Here is a 21,426-nt window from a genome sequence, read left to right on the forward strand (position 1 = left end):
CCGTTGATACCAGGCAGGATGGATCCAGGCTTTCATGTTGTTGACGCCAAATTCTGACCCGACCATCCGAATGTCGCAGCAGAAATCCAGACTCATCAGACCAGGAAACGTTTTTCCATCTTCTACTGTCCAGTTTTGGTGAGTCTGTGTGGATCGTAGCCTCAGTTTCCTGTTCTTAGCTGCCAGGAGTTTCACCCGGTCTGGTCTTCTGCTGCTGTAGCCCCTCCAGGCTCAACGTGTTCAGAGATGCTCTTCTGCAGACCTCGGCTGTAACGATTTGACTTACTGTTGCCGTTCTATCAGCTCCAACCAGTCGGCCCATTCTCGAACATGCACATACATCAGTGTACCTACAGTTACAAATTACCTCCAGATCAGAGCTGAAAATACATACACACTGATTAACATAAATTAATAGTTGGAATAATGTAAGTCATTCGATTAATTTCTCTCCACAAAATGTATCCATAAAATCCCTCCTTAAACTGATATCACATGCATGTAAGAGGTTTGTAAACTTAGTTTCTTTAAATTACATTTTCCTCCCAGGTCACACCTTCACTCTCTATACTTATTACATTTTGAATATTCTTTGGATGCATATTTTTTTTAGCTTTAAACATCAACTTATATTTCAGTTACATGAGTTTTTTCTTAACATTGAAATAAGTAAAGAGGAAAGATATTGCTTATCTTTATCAGGTGCTGCAGTTTCTTCTATTTATTCAGACTTCAAACGGTTCATAGACTGAAATAATGATCTAAATGTGGTTCGGTCTTCTCTTTTACAACTGAATAAGGAAATTCAAAACTGTCTAGACTTTTTGCATCTACAGTAGTTTCCTGTTTTCAGCAAATTGTATCTTGAGGGAATTTAAGTTGTGGGACAAAACATTGTGTTTCTTCTTTTTAAGATGACATGCACTGTTGCAGACTTTATGCAAAAAGTTTTTACTTTCGCTGTCAAAGTTCTGTGAGCCTCACAAGATGAATATAAACATCTATCAGTATTTTAGATCTTTTTATAAATCAAATTAAACTAGACTTTGATGATCTTTATAAGTTTTACAAAGTAAGGAAATTCTTCAAATTAGGAGAAGTTATGTATTACCTGCAAAAACAGAAACATCAGATAAAAAATTCAGACTAGATTGCAACATCCAACAAATACTGCTGTGTTTGCGCCTACATGAAGAAAACCCTCTAAATATGATTTCATGACAGACCAACCCAGACTTGAGCATCATTTTACATTTCAAGCAACATGTTACAAAATGGTGCTAACAGCAAGTCAGAAAAACCTTAATGCTGCATTTTTCTGTAAGAGAGATTATAACGTAGCTTTTTAGCCTCAAATTTTATATTTAAAAAAATGCAAACTGAATCTGTCTTTGGTGTTTTTCGATACATTTTATTCATTTTTCCATACATATCTGTAGCTGACGAAGCTTTAATAATTTCTCGCGGTCAATGTACAAAATGAGAAACAAAACCAGTTTTATGAATAGAAAGTAATGCAGAAGCCTGAGAAACACAACAATGAAAATGTTTCCTGAGGAAAATCTGGTAGGCAGCAGAGAAATCATGAACATAAAATGGACTAAATCAGCAAACAACACGATCATTTGGGTTATTGTCTTGTAACTTGCCTGTAACAATCCATGTAATATGTCATTTGGCTGCTTACAGAGTCTTCTTCATATGTCTTTTTCATCATTATGTCACAAATTTCTAGAAAATTCATGGAAATTCAACTATTTTGCCAAGATAGAAAGAAAAAACAGCTCAGAAACTGTTTGAAATAAAACTTTACAGAGCTCATGCCTTCCAGCACCAACTGTTAAAATTATGGAAATAATAATCAGATTCAGATATTATTAGCATAAAGTATTTACAGGTTCTGGTACCACACGGCCTCTACACGTAGTTCTTGTTTGGCGCTGAAGCGCTGTTGCTGTAGTACTTGGCGGTTCCTCCGGAGCTGCCGGATCTGGGTCTGCTGAAGCAGCAGAGCAGACCTCCAGCCAGGAGCATCAGTACACCGGCTGCCCAGCCGATATAGATGCACGCTCCCATCTCTCGCTTCAGGGAGTCGGGCACCAATTGGTTGTGGAAGTCTCTCACAGTGTTGTGTGCCGACCAGCTGACGGGGATGATCACCAGCAGGCCGGCCAGGATCTGGCCCACTGCGGCCACCAGGCTGATTTTGGGCTTGACCTCTTCGTTCTGAATACATATGGTGAAGTCGGCACCGCAGAAGAGGATGAGGAGGCTGAGCACACTGAGCATGCAGCTGATGATGGTCATGGCGCGGGCGGCCTGAAGGTCAGAGCCTAACTGCAACAGGGAGTCGTACACTTTGCACTGCTGCTGCCCAGTGCTCTGCTTCACACACTCCATCCACAGACCTGCTTGACTCTCCTACACCCAAAGACGCAGAAGCAGACGTTCACATGCACTGTATAAAACGCATATTCTTCTCATTTCCTGTATTCCAGGAAACACTGTCAAACTTGTAAGCAATCTAGGAAAGGCCAAATGATGATGTCAGGACTTTGTAGGTTTCTGATGAATTCACAAGATTTTGGTTAAATAGAAGCAAGTTTGTTGCTTTGTTCGGAGGAAAAAGGTAGAAAGCTTGTAAGTCACAGAACATCAACCAAACTTGATTTATATTCTGTGGATGTTTTGCAGCACGAGGGACTGGTGCACTTCACATGGTCATGAGGAAATAACTACGTGGAAATGCTGAAGCAGGAACCCAAGACAGGAAGTTAAAGCTTGGGCTCCAATGGGTCTTCCACTTGGACAGCGACCCAAAGTATGCAGCCATATTAATTATCAATGGACCACTGTATGTGCTGTACAAATGCCCTGGAGCTCTGCTTGGGTTGCTAGGTAACAGGCGGAATTCCACTGGGGTTGCTAGGTAACGGGCGGAATTTCACTGGGGTTGCTAGGTAATGGGCAGAATTCCACTGGAGTTGCTAGGTAACGGGTGGAATTCCACTGGGGTTGCTAGGTAACCTGTGGTGCCTGTTGATCTGGAAGGTTTTTGGAAGAACACATTTTCTAGACATGAACTTATTGCCCAAAAACAGCTGGATGGCTTTTTTAAGCTCTTTCGGCTGTTTTCAGAAGTTGTTGAGACCAAAATGTTAATACAAAAACGTGCAAAATGTGAATTTTGTATCATAGGTCTTATTTAAGAATGTTCAGTATGTTTGACCTGAGAAGTGAAGATTAAAAGGCAATTTAAAAAACTATTTTCTTCAATCATTGTGGCATTTACTCAATAAAACAGGTCTAAATGACCTAAATGACCTTAAACAGGTCATTTAGACCTGTTTAAGGTCTAAATGACCTTAAACAGGTCTAAACCTACAAAAACATAACTTTTCTCATCACTTGAGTCATAAAATATATTTTGTTGTTCTCTGAATCATAAATGCTTACCTGCGCCGTCACAATGTTGTTTCCTATGAAGGCTGACACTTTCCAGAGAGGAAGGGCACAACAGACGATGACCCCAATGAGCCCGACGACCCCGAAGGCCACACATGCCATCTGAACAGCTGACGATCCCATTCTGGAAAAAACTACATACATAAAGGTAAAATAAATGTTAAATACCAGGGAAGTTTGTTTTTTCTTTTTTTCCTCTCTCTCTCTTTTTTTTTTTTTTTTTTTTTTTTTTTTTTTTTTTTTTTTTTTTTTTTACAAATTTTGAAATTGTTAGGCATTAAGATAAGATTTTCTAAAGCTACTTGAATTAAAAACAATGTTCAGAATTAATCTTTCATTGTTTCACTCATTGTTACAGTTAATCTGTGTGTTTGTCAAAGCTTCAGCTGGATACACTCCCTCAGACAAAACACTTATTATGTGGTGCATGACGCCACAGAATCTGGTTTAAGCAACGTTTTCAAATCAGTCGTGTCCAGACAGGCCTGAGATCTCCACCCATTAAAGGCTCAGCCGCTGCCTCACAACGTCCAGCAAGAGAGATGCAATTAAAGAATAATTGTAACTATTTTATGAGTATTTGATCACATCAGGGTACCTGAAATCAGACTTTTTAATACCAATGTGTGCAGAAGAATCAGTCAGATTTGATTAAATGTTAAAATACCTTGGATTATTCTTTTTTGTTATCAGACAATAACTATTATTTTTTGATTAAATTGAGATTCTTTAAATCAGAAATAGTAAAGAATCAACAACCCATATGAAGGGTGGCAGAAAAAAATGTTAAACAATTTAATTTAATTTAATTTATTTAGTTTTGAACATTTAAGGCAAATATAATCTAAACTGGATGATTAAATTCCAGAGTAAAAGAGAAAAAATAACTTATCAAAGATTCTTTAAAATAAATACCTTTTAAAAACATTAATTTCTTTATTGTTTTCTTAATGCTCTTTCTCATATTGCATGAAAAGACTTACCTATTTGTCTTCTTTGAACACCTGTAGAGGTCTAGAGGTTTTTGTTGAAGATGTTTTCTGATGCGCGGCCGTCTGGAAGCTGCAGTGTGAGGAAACAAACGTTACTTATAGAGGAATGTCAGGTGTAGGTGGAGCTATCCTCCAGCCTGAGAAACACTGAGGAAACATGGAGCTGAAACCAGTTCTGACCTGTTCATGCTCCCCTCTTTTTTCCCCTCTTTTTGGAAACGGACTTCACAAATTTCCTAAAAAACAAAGAAAAAAACAAAATGAAACAAAATCTCATGCATGTTTTTATTCTGTTGCAACAATGATGCCGCGTAGTTTCTCCATTTGTATCCATCACAAGTTGGAAAAAAAAAAAAACTCTACGTGAATCATCTGGATGATTGGCAGTTTTCCCCATCAGTTCACCCAGGCGGCACAAACAAATCCCACGCAGGTTTCCATAGCTATCCCAGCTCCCTCCACACCTGTCTGTGTGGAAATTGATGACGAAGAGGAGGAGACGAAGACGAGAAGCGGAGACCGTGAGGTCTTGACTCATCCAGTTGGTTTCATGGATCACGAGAAAGATGAATGAAGAAACAAGGAGGAATGTCGGCTTTAAAAATAGACGTGTTGGTAGTTTTGGTTTGCATAACATCAAAATCAAACATTAAAAATAATCTGATAAAGAGAAAATGTAGAAAAATTGAAAGTTTTTTATCCTCAGTATTTTTAGCCTCAGTTCATTAATGTTTTGATTTTTAACAGTAATGATTCTGATTCTCACTTTGAATTAATCTGATTATTTCTGACATCGGACATTATTTAACTTATTGAGAAAATAGACTTTTAACCAATCTGGCCAAACGTTTGTGCCAACTTCCATCCACCATTAGAGATAATTGATAAAGTCTTTGTCAACAATAGGATTGAATTTCCATCCTTTGTTCTTCAAATTAAAGACTTTTCCCAACATAAATTGTCTGTTTAATCATCTCAACTCAACCTGAGTTTTATAAGAAACTTTGTTTTTTAACCATTCTTGTCTGGATTTGAATGGAGTTTATTGCTTAAACCCTGAAAGACGAACTGTTGTAATATTACAACATCTTTATTTCAAACCACAAAAAGTACAAATATTGACCTTTTTTCTGTTTCTAACCCAAACTTGGAGATTAAACCTCATTGATCAAAGGTGGAACGCTACTGGAAATTAGCCAAACAGCTCTGGGTCAAAACCAGTTACATTTACTGGAGTCATTTTCTTATTTTCACCAGCAATAATTCACAGACATTGATTCTTACTTTGAGTTAACCTGATTACTTCTGATATCAGACATTATTCAAAAAATAAGGGAAAAGACATGAAACCGCCCCGGCCATGTGACGAATCGGCCATAAGAGATAACGGAGTTGAATGTTGGTATTTTATTCGTCAAATTGTTGAGTCAACAACTTAACTTGAGTTTGGACTTTTGTAGGAAACTTCATCTTTTGAACAATTAAAATCTGGATTTGATTGTTTTTTATGCTTTTGTTCTGCTACATAAACACAAGCTCACTTCAAACCCTGTACAACATTTCTATTTCAAAGAAAAAAGGAACAAATGTTGAGTTTTTTTTCTGCTTTTTGTTTCTTTTTTAACCCAAACTTTGAGATTGAACCTTATTGATTGGAAATCAGCTAATCAGAGTTGGGTGGTAAAAAGTTACTTGTAGGAGTAGTTTTACTGCGCTGTACTTTTTTGCTTGAGTAATATTTTTCTGAAGCATTGCTATTTTTACTTCAGTAAAATTTCTGGATACTTTATGGAGATTAACTTCAATAAATGAAGAAAAGTGTTTTAAAAGTTAATGAGATACAGACACAGCTATAGATGACATTAAAGTGCGACTTCTTGTTTGTTTTTCTGAAATCTGATTTTTTTTGTGTGTGGTGTTGTCGTGTTGTTGTGTGATGGATGGTTGTAACTGAAACTGGAATTTTGTTGTCTTTCTGACAAGGACAATAAATTATTCTGATTCTGATTCTACTGAATTATGTGACGACAGTCAATTTCTGGTTTTTATGACTCCAAAGAGACTCACATGCACAGAAGCAGAATGTTGACATCACAAATCAGCGCCGCGTTTACAGCCGTAACGATGCTGTGTCAAAAAATAAGATAAAGAAAGCTAAAAATAAATAAATAAAAGTACTCCAAACAGCAACAATGTTTAGCAACAGTATGAGTTTGGGATTGTGATGTGATGCGCTTCACTGATGGACTCCATTAATAATTTCATGACTATGACTTTTTTTCAGCCATTTTTACGTCAATCCGGCTTCTTCTGGTGCAGAATGATGAAGCACAGTAAGGATGTAAAAGTCGGATTAATAAAGTCGGATTATTCAGACTGCAGACGACTTGAAAACAATCTGATATGTGTCTGAATTAGTTCCACATATGGAAGTGGAACAAATCAGATTTTGTGGGAGGTGGAAAGATCAGAATTGGGTCACATATTTGGCAATAAAACCTGCTGTGTGATTAAACGACTTTAACAGCTGGATTAAATGGAAGATGACGGATGGATGGATTGTGCTGTTCTCAGCGGGCTGCACAGTGGCACAGTTGGTACAGCTGTTGTCTTGCAGCAAGAAGGTTCTGGGTTCGATTCCCGGCCCCGGTCTTTCTGCATGGAGTTTGCATGTTCTCCCTGTGCATGGTGGGTTTTCTCCAGGTACTCCGGTTTCCTCCCACAGTCCAAAAACATGACTGTCAGGTTAATTGGTCTGTCTAAATTGTCCCTAGGTGTGAGTGTGTGTGTGCATGGTTGTTTGTTCTGTGTTGCCCTGCGACAGACTGGCGACCTGTCCAGGTGACCCCGGCTCTCGCCTGGAACGTTAGCTGGAGAGGAACCAGCAACCCTCCCGACCCAACTAAGGGACAAGGGTGTAAAGAAAATGGATGGATGGATTGTGCAGAAACTGAACATCTGTTTTATTTTTTTCTGTGTAGAACTTTCTTCATCGCAGGGATGAGTGGAAACACAGTTTGTTTCATTCATGAGAGACGGAGTCCTGCACCTTATCAGCTCAGACGTCACTGAGACGGTTTCCAGACGCTAAGCGGCTCCTCGTTGAGGAGCTTTGTTTGTCAAAGCACCATCAGGTCAAAAACTAATTTATGGATATATGACCTTTGTTTGCAGAATCCTGCAGTACGTTGATAAATATTCATATACTACGCTTTATTTCTGACAAAGTGATCGATCTCATTAAAACATCCTGAAAGAGGAAACCATCACCGTCAAGTTGAAAGGATCGAGGGCCACAAAATGCAGATAGCTTTTTCTATTTTGGTTTTTAAAAATCTGTTATTATGTTTTTCAAACATGTTTCCCTTCTAGTCTAGACAACTGTAAATAAAACATTTTTATAAGATTAAAAAAGTTTGATTTCTGCTTAAAAGGGAGCTGGAAATCATTGAGCATAAAACCTGTAAACGACGTCCTGAATGCCGATTGGTTTCCACAATCTGTGGATGTTTTGGTTTGTATTTTCAGTAAGACAAACGCGACGCTTAGCGCTCGTTCTCCATGTTTTTTTATTTAGTCACGTTTTCCCAAAATCCACTCTGGAGTAAAAAGACTGGATATTTAATATAAGATTTAATTAACTCTTTTATAAGATATTTTAAAGGCAGTGAAAAGTTCCCTGTACGATTATTTTATTAGATAAACTAGAGCTTGAAAACCAAGTTTGCTCAATTTTTAGGTGCACAAATGGCCCCCGGACCAAACTTTGGACACTCTTAGCTTAACGTAAACCTTGTGCCACTTTGTCTTATAACATTTAAAGCGTTCATTATTACACTCTTTGGCTCATACAAACACATAAAGCTCATTAACGTAAAGTTGCTCAGTAAAGCAAGGAAATATCTATCCCTTAAGCCTAAGGAAGACTGAACGCATTCCTGAAAAGATTTTTTCACTGCAGCTTTTCTGCAGTTACACCTCAAGTGAACGGCATAAGATGTTATCATGAGAGTCAATCCAAGCCGTAATACAACCACAAGCTTGAGAGTCTGAGTTGCACAGACCTGCTAATCTGGTTCAGACGTGCTGGAACAAAAGTTGCAGGACAGTTGCTCTTGAGGAGTTGGAGACGGCTGATCTGCTGAGATTAGGCAAAACGAATGTCCTAATATTCCTCTCTCTGGATGCGTCAACGTTGAGAAATGTTAGAGAAGACTAAGCAGCAAAGAGCTGCTATATAAAGTAGAAGAAATGTCAAAATGTGGGTTTTTTACTAATGAGATCAGTTTATCTGTAGTAACAGATTGTAAAGCTTTAAATATCTTTGTGAGCGGTTATACTAATAGATGAAGTGTGCATGATTATGTTTTGTTTTAATTTATATATTAAATGCATAAGTCATGTTGTTTTTAAATACTATTTTACTTTACACAGGTGTTATTCTTATTTTTTAAGAGAAAATCTAATTTCTTCAGAGGATAATTAAAGCATTAAACTCAGATATGTTCCATTTTTATAAATTAAGCATTGTCTAATGCAAATTGCATTTGGTTTCTTTCTAAATTGAATTGACCACTTTGAGATTGAAGAATTCAAAATGAATTACCAATCAATAAATGATAATCTTGCTAGCTGGCTAATTGAAGTACAATATATGGATTAATTACACAGACGACAATGTGCTCAAGTCCTATTTATACCTTGTGAAAATGTTACATTTAACAAAAGAAAATTACACCAGACCAATTTCTGTCCATTTTTTATTAGCATGCATTAATGAATATATGTTGTTTTTTCTGACAAATATGGCGAAAGAATTCAGTCAGTCCAGCTTTTATTCATGTTTTAAACAACTTTAAAAACATACACATTATAGACTTTCAGACAGTTTAAAATAAAATAAAATTGTTGGGTAAATAAAGTCTTGAAAAGCTATCAGGTGTGTTTTTAATAAATTATGAAGATCTGCAACTATCAATTTAACCACTAGATGGAGACGTTTAAAGCTTTTCGTAAGCTCACCCTTGCAGCCGTTAAAAACTGCTGTGGGCGGAGTTTATTTTTTAAGACAGACATAGCAAATAGCCAATCAGATGCAAAGGAATTGGGTTGCGTGACCAATCAGAGCCTGAGAAGGCTGGGAAAAGTTGGGTTTGATTCAGCCTCGTATGTCGCCGTAGACGCTCGGCTGAAACGGCCCTCTTTTAAAGTTCCTGGGGGCGAAGAGTGGAGCGACCTGGACAAAGCAGGAGAAAACGGGGCCAAGATTTAACCTTGTTAATAAATAACTCATCGTTTTCCGTACCCGGAGGGCAGTTGCCGCTCTAGAGAAAAGGTTCGGGAACATTTTGTTATCTTAATGTGTTATTACAGCGCTTAGCAGCCGCGGTACACTTGTGCGGATGCTACTAAAAAAAGTGTAGCTTATGCTACTTGGGTAGCAGCTTTAGCTCGGATTAGCTCATTGATTATGCTCCTGTTGCTCGGTTTTGTCGGTGTCGTTTGCTTCTGAATGCGACCGACTACATCTGTAAAGCAAATTAATAACACTTGGTCCATTTTCTCTTGTTCTCTGTTTTGAATTTTAAAGAGGTGCGACGCATAAAACCGAGGTCTCACTTCCCGATAACGTCAGAAAATTCAGAAAATGGCGGAGCCGGACAAATTAAACATCGACTCTATAATTCAACGTCTTTTGGAAGGTAAGGGGAATCCAAACCAGTGTGAAGCTTTATTTTCTTTCGATGATGCTGTGGTAAAATGTTTTTAGACCTTTACCCGGGAGATCGGTGCTGTGTGCGGTGAAGTAGCCTACATTAGACCGGCGCTGCTCTTATTGGCAGGGGTCGGATTTTGCCAGATCAAAGGTTGAAAGTGAATCAGCTGCGTTTCATAGATTTATTTCTGTTTGTACAGAGAGTTCCCTTTTTATCACAGCCTGTTCTCACTCTGTTTTCATTGGAGATGTATTTCGGTTGTCAAATTAAAAGAAATGCGTGACGTTACAGTGACGTATTGTGGATACGTCACGTATTTTTTTCTTTTATGAATCTATTCTGCTAAACTAGTTTCATCTGCAGATTATATAAGGTCTTTTAGAAAGCAAAATCTTAACTTGACGCGTAAATAATATGGATTTATTTTTACGTAAATACTATAAACAAAATTAATAAAAATCACTGTATTAACTCCTAACATCACTTTTTCCTCACATCTTTAACTTGCTGCTCCTGGTGTAAATAGCTTTACGCATTCACATAGAGAGCTATTTAAATGTTTATTTTTATTGCTTACAAGTACTGGAAGCCCTAAGTTAAAGAATATTGCTAAAAATGCATAAATGGGAGTTGAGTGAAAGAAAAAAGTTCAGTTCCAGGTTCACAAGCAGCAGATTTGTGCTTCTAAAGATGCTCGTCACAATTAATCAATTAATTGCATGATAAATCAAAATGATATTCTTTGAAGAGATGTCATTACGCTTTTTATTTATGGTTTTGGTTGTTTGTGGTTTTTATTTTCGTTTTATGTATTGCTTTTGTATGTTCTTGTATTTTGGATATTTAAAGTATCTTCCAGTTCCAGTGTTAAGTGTTCTTTACAAAACTAAAGTTTATTGTTTTTTTGGTAGGGTGAAATTGCAACATACTACTTGAAAAAAGTCTGAAAATAACAATAATGTCATTTATTGCAAAATTTAAAGGTTAAATTTATCATCCAGCAAAATTTGTGATCTTGACAGGCCTAGATATCACTTATATTTGTGTTGTTTTTCTTATATTTAGCCTAAACAAGTGTATCAGAAGTCCACGCTGTTGGCTTAAGTTTTCTGAATAGAAAGAGGAATCATTATTTGACCTGTCAGATTGTGATCTCTAGCTGATTCTGTGATGTTTTACTGCTGGATTTGGTGTTTATATTTGTAGAAACAAAACTTGTGCTGATCTAGCGCCTGGAAGAGTTCAACCTTAAACTTCCCCTGATTCAGGAAGTGGTAAAAAATATTCTGCACAAACGTGTCACGGCTTCAGAAAGCATGATCACTAATTTCCATGTATTACGTAAACCTGCCCCACACGTCAATTTTATGCTTTTAGGAATAAACGGGGTTTTTTTTCCCCCACTCTGTTAATCTTTGGACTCAGGCTTTACATTTAGAGTTGGAGTCAAACCAGTACAGTAAAACACCTCCATAGTGCTTGTAGACCATAAATCGGCTGCTAATTACTGCGATTTTCAGACTTTTCCCAATGCTTAATACTTCACCAGACTTATCGGCTTAAGTGATTTATCGTTTCATATGCAAGATGGGAAACAAAAAGCTGCATGCGTGAGCGGATACAGAACAAGGAAACAGCCTAACATCTCACTGCTATCAGTGAGAAAACAGCAGAATCACCGTCGGCTCGCAGCGACTGCAGGTGTGTTTTCTAGTGTTTGTTTACACCTCATAACTGGGAGCCAGCAGAGCATAAACATGATGTACGTCTGCTCTTAAGGAGAGTTTGAAAGGAAACAGCTGACTAACTCTTTCAGCACTTTGTCCTTTTCAGAATCAACTCTGAATGTTTTTGTTTAGTGTTTTTTTCTTTTGTGTGGAGAGATTTAAGTTTTCTAAAAGTAACTCGGTAACCCATTGTTATGCTGCATTGTTCAGGGAACCTAGTTCAGGGAAATTGTTCTTTCAAAGTAATTCAGATTCTTTTATTTCTGTGTACACACGATAAAAAGTTTGGTGGATGAGAAATTGTCCTATAAATTACCGTGATAAATGATAATATTGTTATCTTGAGCACTAAATCAGTTAATCACGTGATAAATTAAAACAAGCTCAATTATTTCCATCATTTTTCCCTTTTCTCTCTTTCTACATAAACTAGATGATAAAAGTTTTAAGTCTGGTGATTTGGTCTCAATTAGCCTTTTTTAACGGGTCATTTTGTTGTTTTATTTTTGGATATTTAAAATATCTTTCACTTCTAGTATTAAATGTTCGTCAGAATTTAAAGTTTTTGGATCTTTGAGAATGAGTTCTGGCATTATTATGCCACTTGTTATCATTTATCGCAATAACTTCTAGGACAATTTTTTCCAGTAAAATTTGTTTTGGTAACAAATTTGAGACCATTTAAAGTAATATATTGATTATAGCATTTTGCTGCAGGTTCATCACCTCAAAGATAAATGAAGTTCATTTTGTAAAGAGCATAAGGCACTGGAAGACAGTTTGAACATTAAAAAAAAGTAAATGAGGCAGAAATAAAAACCACACGCATCCAGAACCAAAAATAAAATGGATTATAAAACTAAGTTACCCTTAAAAATATATTAATCATCAGAATTGCAATTATTGAGCTCATTTTAATTGATCATGTGGTTAATTGATTAATTTCTTATTGCAAAAGGCTCATATAAAGCCAATAAATCTCAATTTGAGTCTTATTAAAAAATGAAAACTACATTTCATAATAAGGAGGGTTAGCAGTGGCTCAGGTTGATCTAATAGCTGGTTGGTCTTGTTGGCAGAATCATCCAGACTCTGTCGGGTCGGAACTTCTCAGTGGGATGTTACTGTTGTTGCTTATGGGTCTAAAATAGGGGTGCACCAATTTATGGCACCAATTCCCTAAGTTTTGGGTTCAGTGCTCTCCTGTTCTCCCTTAGAGAGGTTTGACTGAGACCAGGGCTCGTCTGTTTCTCCTTCCACTCAATTTCTATTAACATGCTTTGATGCTCCTTTAGCAGTGACGTTTTCTGGTCTACCTTTTCCCTGGAACGTTGTCACTAGTTTTCTTCCTTACAGCTTCATTGACTAAACTGGAGGACGAAATGACGCATTTCTGTTATAAAACTAAATATGTGCTTTTTAATTAACTAAAAAACTTAATTTAGAGTTTTTGTGAACTGAAAAATTAAAAATTTGCTTATTATTCCTTACAAAAGTTACAACCGTTTTCTTCCCCATTAGAGAGTGTGTGTGTGTGTGTGTGTCCCTTTAATTGGGTCAGAACCTGAGCTCATTGGCTGGTTCTGTTTGCGCCGTTCTCCTAAAACAAACAGCAGAAGTTCTGATTCCTCTCTAATGAGCACGACCTTTACAAAGGCTCAAGTCTCCAAAAGTATTTACTTTAAGTTTAACAAAGATCGGGACGCTGCGTATGATATTATTACTTTATTTTACTTTTAACAAATGACACCTGAGAGAAAAGAACCACTTGAAAGCCACGAAGGAAAAACATTAATTTAATCCATTTATTGCTGATTTCTGTTTCCTTTTGTTCGACATTTGAAGCTGCAGCCTCCTGGTTTTTAAAATGCAAACTTTATACAAAAGCCAAAATAAATTTCCCTACGTCCTATTTAATCATATTTACTGGTGTAGATAATTTGAATGTCTGAGTCCAGTTTGAGTGGAAAAAACTAGAAATCCAAGGTTTCATTTTGCACTCAGACACAGGACTCATTTTTAATGTATGTTTAGTTAAGTCCAGTAATATTTCACACCTGAATACGTATGATTTTATGTTTATAAATGTTTAATAATAAGTGCTCAGTTTTATTTAGTTGTTTTTTTATCATGCTGTAAGTAGCAATTTGTAGATTTCTACAAAAACGTTTCTGTTGTAGAATGTAGAAAATGACCTTTAATTTTTTTTTAACTAAATCAAATCACTTTTTCAATAAATAATCAAAAATTCAAAGATTTGTGGTAAGAAATAACTGGCGGCAGCCATAGAAGTAATTTAAGTTTGGTAAAGAAAAGATTCACACTTGGTGCCTTTTTTATTTTTATTTATGTTCTTAGCTTTTTCAGAAAAAGGTGTTGGTATAAAAATAGTTTGGTTTTGCTCTTCCACAGGAAAGTGGTTGTTTTGGTGAGTCAAGTCCCTTTTATATATGTAACACAAATATCAGTCAGAAATATTTTATCTGGACCTAAACTGGTTTAACGTTCTGCTGCTTTTTTAGGCAGTGAGAAACGTTAAATCTGGAAACATCAGCAGAGAGAAAGACTTAAGTTTAAAAACAACAATTTTAAATAATTAAAGTCAGAACTAATGGAAAATAGCTGATCTGTCCGTATGATGGCCTTCTCTGCATTTAAAACACATTTATTTATATCAAAGTTTCTGTTTTTTGTTTCATAAATGTGGATTTTTTGGGGGGGAGGAAATGTGTTTCTTTTGATAAATTTACTGGAAAATTTAAATATCTGGGCAAAACAGGCAGCTAATTTCGTACTATGGAGAGACGCTGCAAGTTATTTATTCTGCTAACTCAAAAATACATTTAGAAGAATAAATGTAAGTTAGTTTTATACTTATACATGATTTGAGGACAGTAGAGTATAAAATTGTTTTATTCTGACTATAAATTCAGGCTCAAAGGTTCTTTATCTCCTTTTAGTTAATTGAAAATGTCAATTTAATCACTCAGACATGCATTTACACATCCAGATTTTATGGTTACGGTTTCCTCTCATTGTTAAAAAAATCTTAAATTAAGGCCTTAAAATGTCTTGAATTAGTTTTAAAAATGTGAATTAGCCTTAAATTTATTAATTGTAGGTCTTTAATATCGGGTTTTCTGGACTATTTAATCGTGGATATTCTGTTTTTCATTCTTTGTGACGTTTCTGTCAGATAAATTTGAGTTGCACAGACACACCCAGGAGATTGAGGCTACCGCTAACTAGATGCTAATATAACTTAGCTAGCTACCTAGCTTTTTGCCGTCTTAAGTGTAAATTTATCATTGTTTGGTTTCATTTAAAACATTTTTGTCTTGATATAGGCCTTATGTTTTGTTCATGATGATCTTAAAAAGGTCTTGAATTTGAGTTGGTGAAACTTTGTTTTTAGAGAACATTAGAGATTCGAGTTTTCACATTAATATCATCTTAAAAACTAATTTTTTAAATGTTTTTGTAAAACAAGCCCAATAATTTACACTTTTATGATTTATTATTTTTCTCTTTCTACCAGAAACTGGATGAGAAAAGTCTTCAGTTTGGTCAAATCTAATCCTTTTTCTAAAGGACAGTTTTGTTGTTTATTTGTTGTTTCTTTTGTTTTATTTATTTATTTTGGATATTTAAAATATATTCCAGTTCCAGAGTTAAATGTTCGTTAGTATTTAAAGTTCAATCATCTTTGGCAGTGTGTTCTTGCATTATTATGCCATTATTACCAATGTCGTAGTTGGAAATGGTCTCAAATCAACACTATTGTTTATCTTAATAACTTCTGGAACAGTTTATCACCCAGTAACATTTGTTATCCTGACAGGTCTGATTATAGCTCCAGATTTTCACCCTAATATCATGTAAAAGCTCATATTTTGATGTTTTTGTGCTCATTCTATGGGTTTATTTGTTGTTCTGGGGTCGGATGGTGACGTTCTGCGTTCTCCCAGACTCTGTAATGAAACGCGGTTCTGTTTGTTTACCTTCTAATGAAGGCGCTGCCCGGTCTGAGCTGCTGATCGTTCGGTTCTGAAATCGCCTGCTGGGAGTTTGACTTTGACTGCAGGACATGCTGGAGTGTTTGTCCATGGATTGTTGTACTTGGACTGTGATAAGGTTGTCTGCCAAGCACAGGAGAAAACAAACAGGCCTGATAGTGGCAGTATTTATATCCTGTTATGCAACACTTGGTTCTTTTTTTTCTTTTTACCCCCGTTGGTGCTTCTGCTTTTATTGCTGGGTCAAACTCCTCGGCGATATCGATCCAAACTACCAGATAATGAAGGAACGACGCGCCTGCTGCAGCTGCTGCTGAATTGTAGCATTGATGGATGTTTTCTTTCCATCAGCTTCCTGTTTGCTGAACCAAACCAATTAAACTTGTTTGGATAATTGGCAGAAACAATCGGATTAGCTGCTCCGATCTGAAGTGAAGCAAACTGACGGAGCGCCGCGGCGGTTTGTGGCCCGGTTACTGACCGCGGCTTTCCTGTTGCACTGCAGCAGCGTTTTGTTTTCAGAGAGTGTTAAAGCCTTTTGTGAACCCCTCGCTGTCGCCCACTGACTCGGAGGCTAACTTTGGAGTAAGCTCTGTCAGGGCTTAGCCTGCGGTAATCCCGCTTTAAAGCAACAAGCAGCAGGCTGGTATTTATATCCACTTTTCCCTGCCTTTTCCGTCACTTCGCCGTCCTTCTGCCTCCACTTGGTGATTCCTGCTCTGTTATAAATGCAGCTTCACGTTTTAACACTCTGCTTTAATATTTCTCATATTTTTACTGATGCATTTACTAATTTTAACCTAATTTATTTCCTTTATTTGGTTCATCTATTGATACAAGTGTTGACTTTCTGTTGAGATGTTTCTACAAGATGTAGAAAATATAAAATCGTCTTACATGTTGCCACTAAGAAGAAATATTTCTAATTGTAATAAAACTACAACAATTATTCCTGTTGCATGAAGACAAATGAGTTTGTTTTAATGATAAATTAAAACAAATTCAGTTTCCATTTGCTTGATTTATTTTCATTTTTTACTAAAGCTGGATGATAAAAAAAATCTTCATTCTCGTCTCAACCGTTTTTGTTGAGGACAATTTTGTTTAGAGACTTCATTCATTTTATTTGTTGTATTTTTTATTTATTTTGGATATTTGAAATGTCTTCCAGCTCCAGTGCTAAATGTTGATTAAAATTTAGAGTTTATTGAACTACCAGGTTTTCTTGCATTGTTATGCCATTGTATTATTTGAAAAATAGTCTTAAAACATCAATATTATTGTTTATTGCAATAACTTCAGGTTGAATTTATCGAGACTGGCATAAACAACATTGCATTTCTGAGGTTTATGTGTTATCTGCTTTAGGTTAAATATATCCTGTGTGCCATAAATGCCTGTTTTTTGTAAACTTTTACCTTTATTATGTTTTTTAATTGACCATAAAACAGAATATCAGTTGCTTTGTTGCAGAAATAAACAGGAAGCAACAGATTTCCAGCAAATGGTTCCAGATCTGTAGCTGTTACTGTATTTTGGATTTTAATGCTGCTTAGTGCTGAATATTTGAAAATTTTTTTACCTTCGCAACTCACAAAAGTAAGAAACGTTTAGCCTAAAACATTTGACAATGATTGAACCGATGAATCATTATTGTTATTAAAATAATTGTCAACTAACTGGAGTAAACAGACTCAAAAAAGTGATTTAATGAGAGTTTATCAAGCTCAGAGCTGTAATCAAACCAAAAGTTTACGAACAATCTAAACATTTTGCACTTAAGTAAAAACGCATATTCTAAAGAAATGCTGTTTTTGCACTTTAGGCAATAAAATGTTTAATTGAATCAGTTGTTTGTTTAAAACTTTTAATGTGTTTGTAAGATTGCAGCTCATGTATGTAAATGAAAAATCTGCAGAATTTGCCGATTAATTATCAGAATAATTGAGAACAAAAATACGACTCAATAAAGATCTGTTGTAAAATATGTTGCCTTAAAATGTAACAAAACTTAAAAGGCGTTTTGGTTTCAGTTTTACTATAAAAAATGTTTGATTTTTAAAGATAAAACTTGAGTTGTTGATGGATAAAATGATACAGACAAATGGGCCAATGCTACTAACTCCTCTTATAATCTCTAAAAGACATTTTAATCATTTAGAACTTCTTTTTTTTTTTACATCCCTATAAAACATTTACAGATGTTTTATTCTCATCTTGTGTGTCAGTTCATTTCATTTTTACCAGGAGAAAAAACAAAATCTTTTATTGGGCAAAATAAATGTAGCTGGACGATGATGAATCGTCCCTGAAGTTATTGCGATAAATAATCAGATTGTTGTTTTGAGACCATTTTCAATTAATATAATTGTAATAAAGACAATAACAGATTCTCAAACATCAATAAACTTTAACATTAAAATGAACATTTAACACGGGAACTGGAAAACATTTTAAACATTCACAAAGCAGAAACAACAAGGATAAATAAATCAGGAAGTCAAAATTGTTTTTAAAAATTGGCTAGTCTGGACCAAGTAACTAGAGAGAAAAGAGAAGAAATGATGGAAATCATTTAATTCACCAGGTAGTTAAATGGTTTGTTGACAGACTTACTGGTTTAACATGAATTTCCAGTCTAAAGAGTCTGGATCTGGACTTTTTTGTTGTTTTTTTTTTTTTTATCTGTTTGTGTTTGTTGGGCTCTCCTTTAGTTCACAGCTGCATATTGATCGCACCGTTATTGATTCGGCCATTGATACAAACTGACCCGGCTCCGAACCGCTGCAGCTTCAGGGCGCAAACATTTTACACGCCTGGTTTTCCTGTGACGCAGCTGAAACGTGTTTGGATGAGAAGTGGTTAAAATCCTGGGAAGTGATAGTTTCTGTGTCCATCATGGCGGTGTGTTGTCCCTCTGCGGTGTGTGTGGTACGTGTGAAAACGCATGATAAGCAGATACTCGATAAACCTGCTGAATTCCTGAGATAACGCGAGCGAACGAGGCGAGGACAGAATGTGCGCTCACTGGGAGATAAATGGGATTTAAGTTTCTTACATCCAAGCCAACGCTGCTTCATGCAATCACACAGAAAAGCTTCTAATAAAGTCGGAAACGTCAGACTGAAGAGGAAGTGGTTTCACATGTTCGGCTTTAGCAGAGCGACCTGCTTTAAGAGACGTTTTCCGCATATCAGGGTTTTGTCTTTGCCAAAGTCTTCTCGTTTCCAGAATATGTGTAAAGAGGGAAAAAGAAGCGAGTACCTGTGGAAACGGCTGCAAGTCTGAACTGCTAACAGAATTTGACAGCATTTGGCTGGTGGGAGGTGTTAGCTGTCCAGTCTGGTGGTCTGCTGCGCAATCCAAGCATCACATTTTAATGCTGAATGTCAATCTTTGTTTGGCCTCCTCTGAGGCTCACTGTACGCGCTTGTCCTGATGCTTCCTCCATAAATGGTCTTATTTTTATTATCTTGTCGCAGTGAAGGGCTCCCGGCCGGGGAAGAACGTCCAGCTGACGGAGAACGAGATCCGTGGCCTTTGCCTCAAATCCAGGGAAATCTTCCTGAGTCAGCCAATCCTGCTCGAATTAGAGGCTCCTTTAAAAATATGTGGTGAGTTTTAGTTTTATCAGCAGCAAAAAAAAGCTCATTTTAAGACACTTAAATCACCAAAATGTTCTTTTTTTTTCTTAACCTACTTAGCAATAAACAAAGCGTGAACTACTTTAATTAAACAAGTATTTTAAAGGAATTTATCTAAAAATAATTAAACTGGTTTTTCTTTGTTAAATGAAAGGTATCCAGTTTTATTTTTATTTTGGGCTCGATTTGAAGAACAATTAAAAATTATTTTGTTTATTTCCAGTGACTAAAAACAGGCTCCAGGTCAGTCTCTGTTTGAAAACACTTGCTATATACATACAGTAATTAAACAGGGAGATTCTTGAAAATGCTTGAATTTCATTTCAAGGTTTTCCAGGTTTGGAAAGTGTTTTGATTTCTGCATAAAATCCTTGAAAGCTTTTGATTTTCAAACTGCACAGTTTGGTAATAGATTGAAATCTACCGTTTGATTAAAAGATTAACAGTTGAGACCAGATATTGTTTTCCCTCCTATTTTGTCCTAATTTATTCCTGAATTTTTGAACACTCTTGGGTTGCAAAATCAAATTAAATGGAAAACAACTCGTAATAAACAAGAAAAAGTGTTAAAATAATGTTGATTGAGCTGTAAATGCTGCAGGCTGACTGACGTCTGTGTGCCTCTGCTGCCCCCTGCAGGCGATGTCCATGGTCAGTACTACGACCTGCTCCGACTCTTTGAATACGGAGGCTTCCCTCCAGAGAGCAACTACCTGTTTCTGGGCGACTACGTGGACAGAGGGAAGCAGTCGCTGGAGACCATCTGTCTGCTTCTAGCCTATAAGATCAAATACCCCGAGAACTTTTTCCTACTGCGCGGAAACCACGAGTGCGCCTCCATTAACCGAATCTACGGCTTTTATGATGAGTGTGAGTACCAGTTGGTGACTTCAGTGGCGTTGAGATGTAAAGGAGCTGCTGAATGTTTATGCTTCCTTTGCTTCCAGGTAAGCGACGGTATAACATCAAGCTGTGGAAAACCTTCACAGACTGCTTCAACTGTTTACCTGTGGCTGCTATTGTAGATGAGAAAATATTCTGCTGTCATGGAGGTAGGCCTGGTTCTCCTGCTTCTCGTAAAAAAAAAAGGAAAGATGGAAAAGAGTGAAGCCGTTTCCCGTTTCTCCTCCAGGTTTGTCTCCGGACCTGCAGTCGATGGAGCAGATCCGCAGAGTCATGCGGCCCACAGACGTTCCGGACCAGGGCTTGCTGTGCGACCTGCTGTGGGCCGACCCGGACAAAGACGTGCTGGGCTGGGGCGAGAACGACCGCGGCGTCTCCTTCACCTTCGGGGCGGATGTGGTGGCCAAATTTTTGCACAAACATGACATGGACCTAATATGCAGGGCACATCAGGTAGATTTTAAATGTTTTATTATAATGTGCTCTTCTGTTAGTCCAGTGTTTCTCAACCTTTTTCGGGCCAGCGCCCCCCTAGCCCTAATCCAGGTCCCTCACCGCCCCCCACCAAAAAATGTGTAGGCTACTTTGCACTGACTATTATTTTATTATTAATATTACTATCATTATTGTAGATGTTTTGAATCGGCGCACCGATTATGTTTTCCCGTACACTTCAGCGCGCCTTACGCTCCTTCACCTCGCGCACATAACGGGGTAAATGTAGCGAGTTTTGCCCTAAACGTATCGGCGTCTGGAGAAGGGGGGGCTGGGGGGAGGCGAGCGTATGTTTCTACGCTCCTTCGTGGGGGGCGTCGATTTATGTTTTCGCATCCACCTGAATAATGTGTAGTTGCGCTCCTGCCCATGACAATTCAACAATATTATTTTACCTTACCTAAGCTCGGTCATCCAGGAGGGACTCAGAGTAGAGCCGCTGCTCCTCCACGTCGAGAGGAGCCAGT

The 21,426-nt window shown here is 37.0% G+C and overlaps 2 protein-coding genes across 2 annotated transcripts in view; one reads left to right on the forward strand and one right to left on the reverse strand.

The window, feature by feature from the left end:
* Nucleotides 1–1,390: 1,390 nt before the first annotated feature.
* Nucleotides 1,391–4,522, reverse strand: LOC103468962 (claudin-4-like). The gene is made up of 3 exons (XM_008416383.2): nucleotides 4,449–4,522; nucleotides 3,457–3,599; nucleotides 1,391–2,421 (listed from the first exon to the last, which is right to left on the reverse strand). The coding sequence occupies exons 2-3, from the start codon at nucleotides 3,586–3,588 to the stop codon at nucleotides 1,918–1,920; spliced, it is 636 nt and encodes a 211-aa protein (XP_008414605.1). The 5' UTR covers nucleotides 3,589–3,599; nucleotides 4,449–4,522; the 3' UTR covers nucleotides 1,391–1,917.
* Nucleotides 4,523–9,617: 5,095 nt separating this feature from the next.
* Nucleotides 9,618–21,426, forward strand: part of ppp1caa (protein phosphatase 1, catalytic subunit, alpha isozyme a) — a 19,168-nt gene continuing 7,359 nt past the window's right edge. The window contains exons 1-6 of the mRNA XM_008416384.2: nucleotides 9,618–9,792; nucleotides 10,048–10,159; nucleotides 19,400–19,531; nucleotides 20,201–20,431; nucleotides 20,509–20,613; nucleotides 20,694–20,917. Of these exons, the coding sequence (XP_008414606.1) occupies nucleotides 10,105–10,159; nucleotides 19,400–19,531; nucleotides 20,201–20,431; nucleotides 20,509–20,613; nucleotides 20,694–20,917 (747 nt within the window). The 5' untranslated portion in view covers nucleotides 9,618–9,792; nucleotides 10,048–10,104. The remainder of the gene's footprint in view (nucleotides 9,793–10,047; nucleotides 10,160–19,399; nucleotides 19,532–20,200; nucleotides 20,432–20,508; nucleotides 20,614–20,693; nucleotides 20,918–21,426) is intronic.

This window comes from Poecilia reticulata, linkage group LG8 (genome assembly GCF_000633615.1).
Source record: "Poecilia reticulata strain Guanapo linkage group LG8, Guppy_female_1.0+MT, whole genome shotgun sequence".
Lineage (NCBI taxonomy): Eukaryota > Metazoa > Chordata > Actinopteri > Cyprinodontiformes > Poeciliidae > Poecilia > Poecilia reticulata.

Excerpts from the sequence above, each read along its gene's own strand:
- LOC103468962 (XM_008416383.2), bottom strand. The coding sequence starts at position 3,588 with ATGGGATCGTCAGCTGTTCAGATGGCATGTGTGGCCTTCGGGGTCGTC. Across the intron at positions 2,422-3,456 it reads ACAACATTGTGACGGCGCAG|GAGAGTCAAGCAGGTCTGTG; the intron begins GTAAGCATTTAT and ends CTTTGGGTGTAG.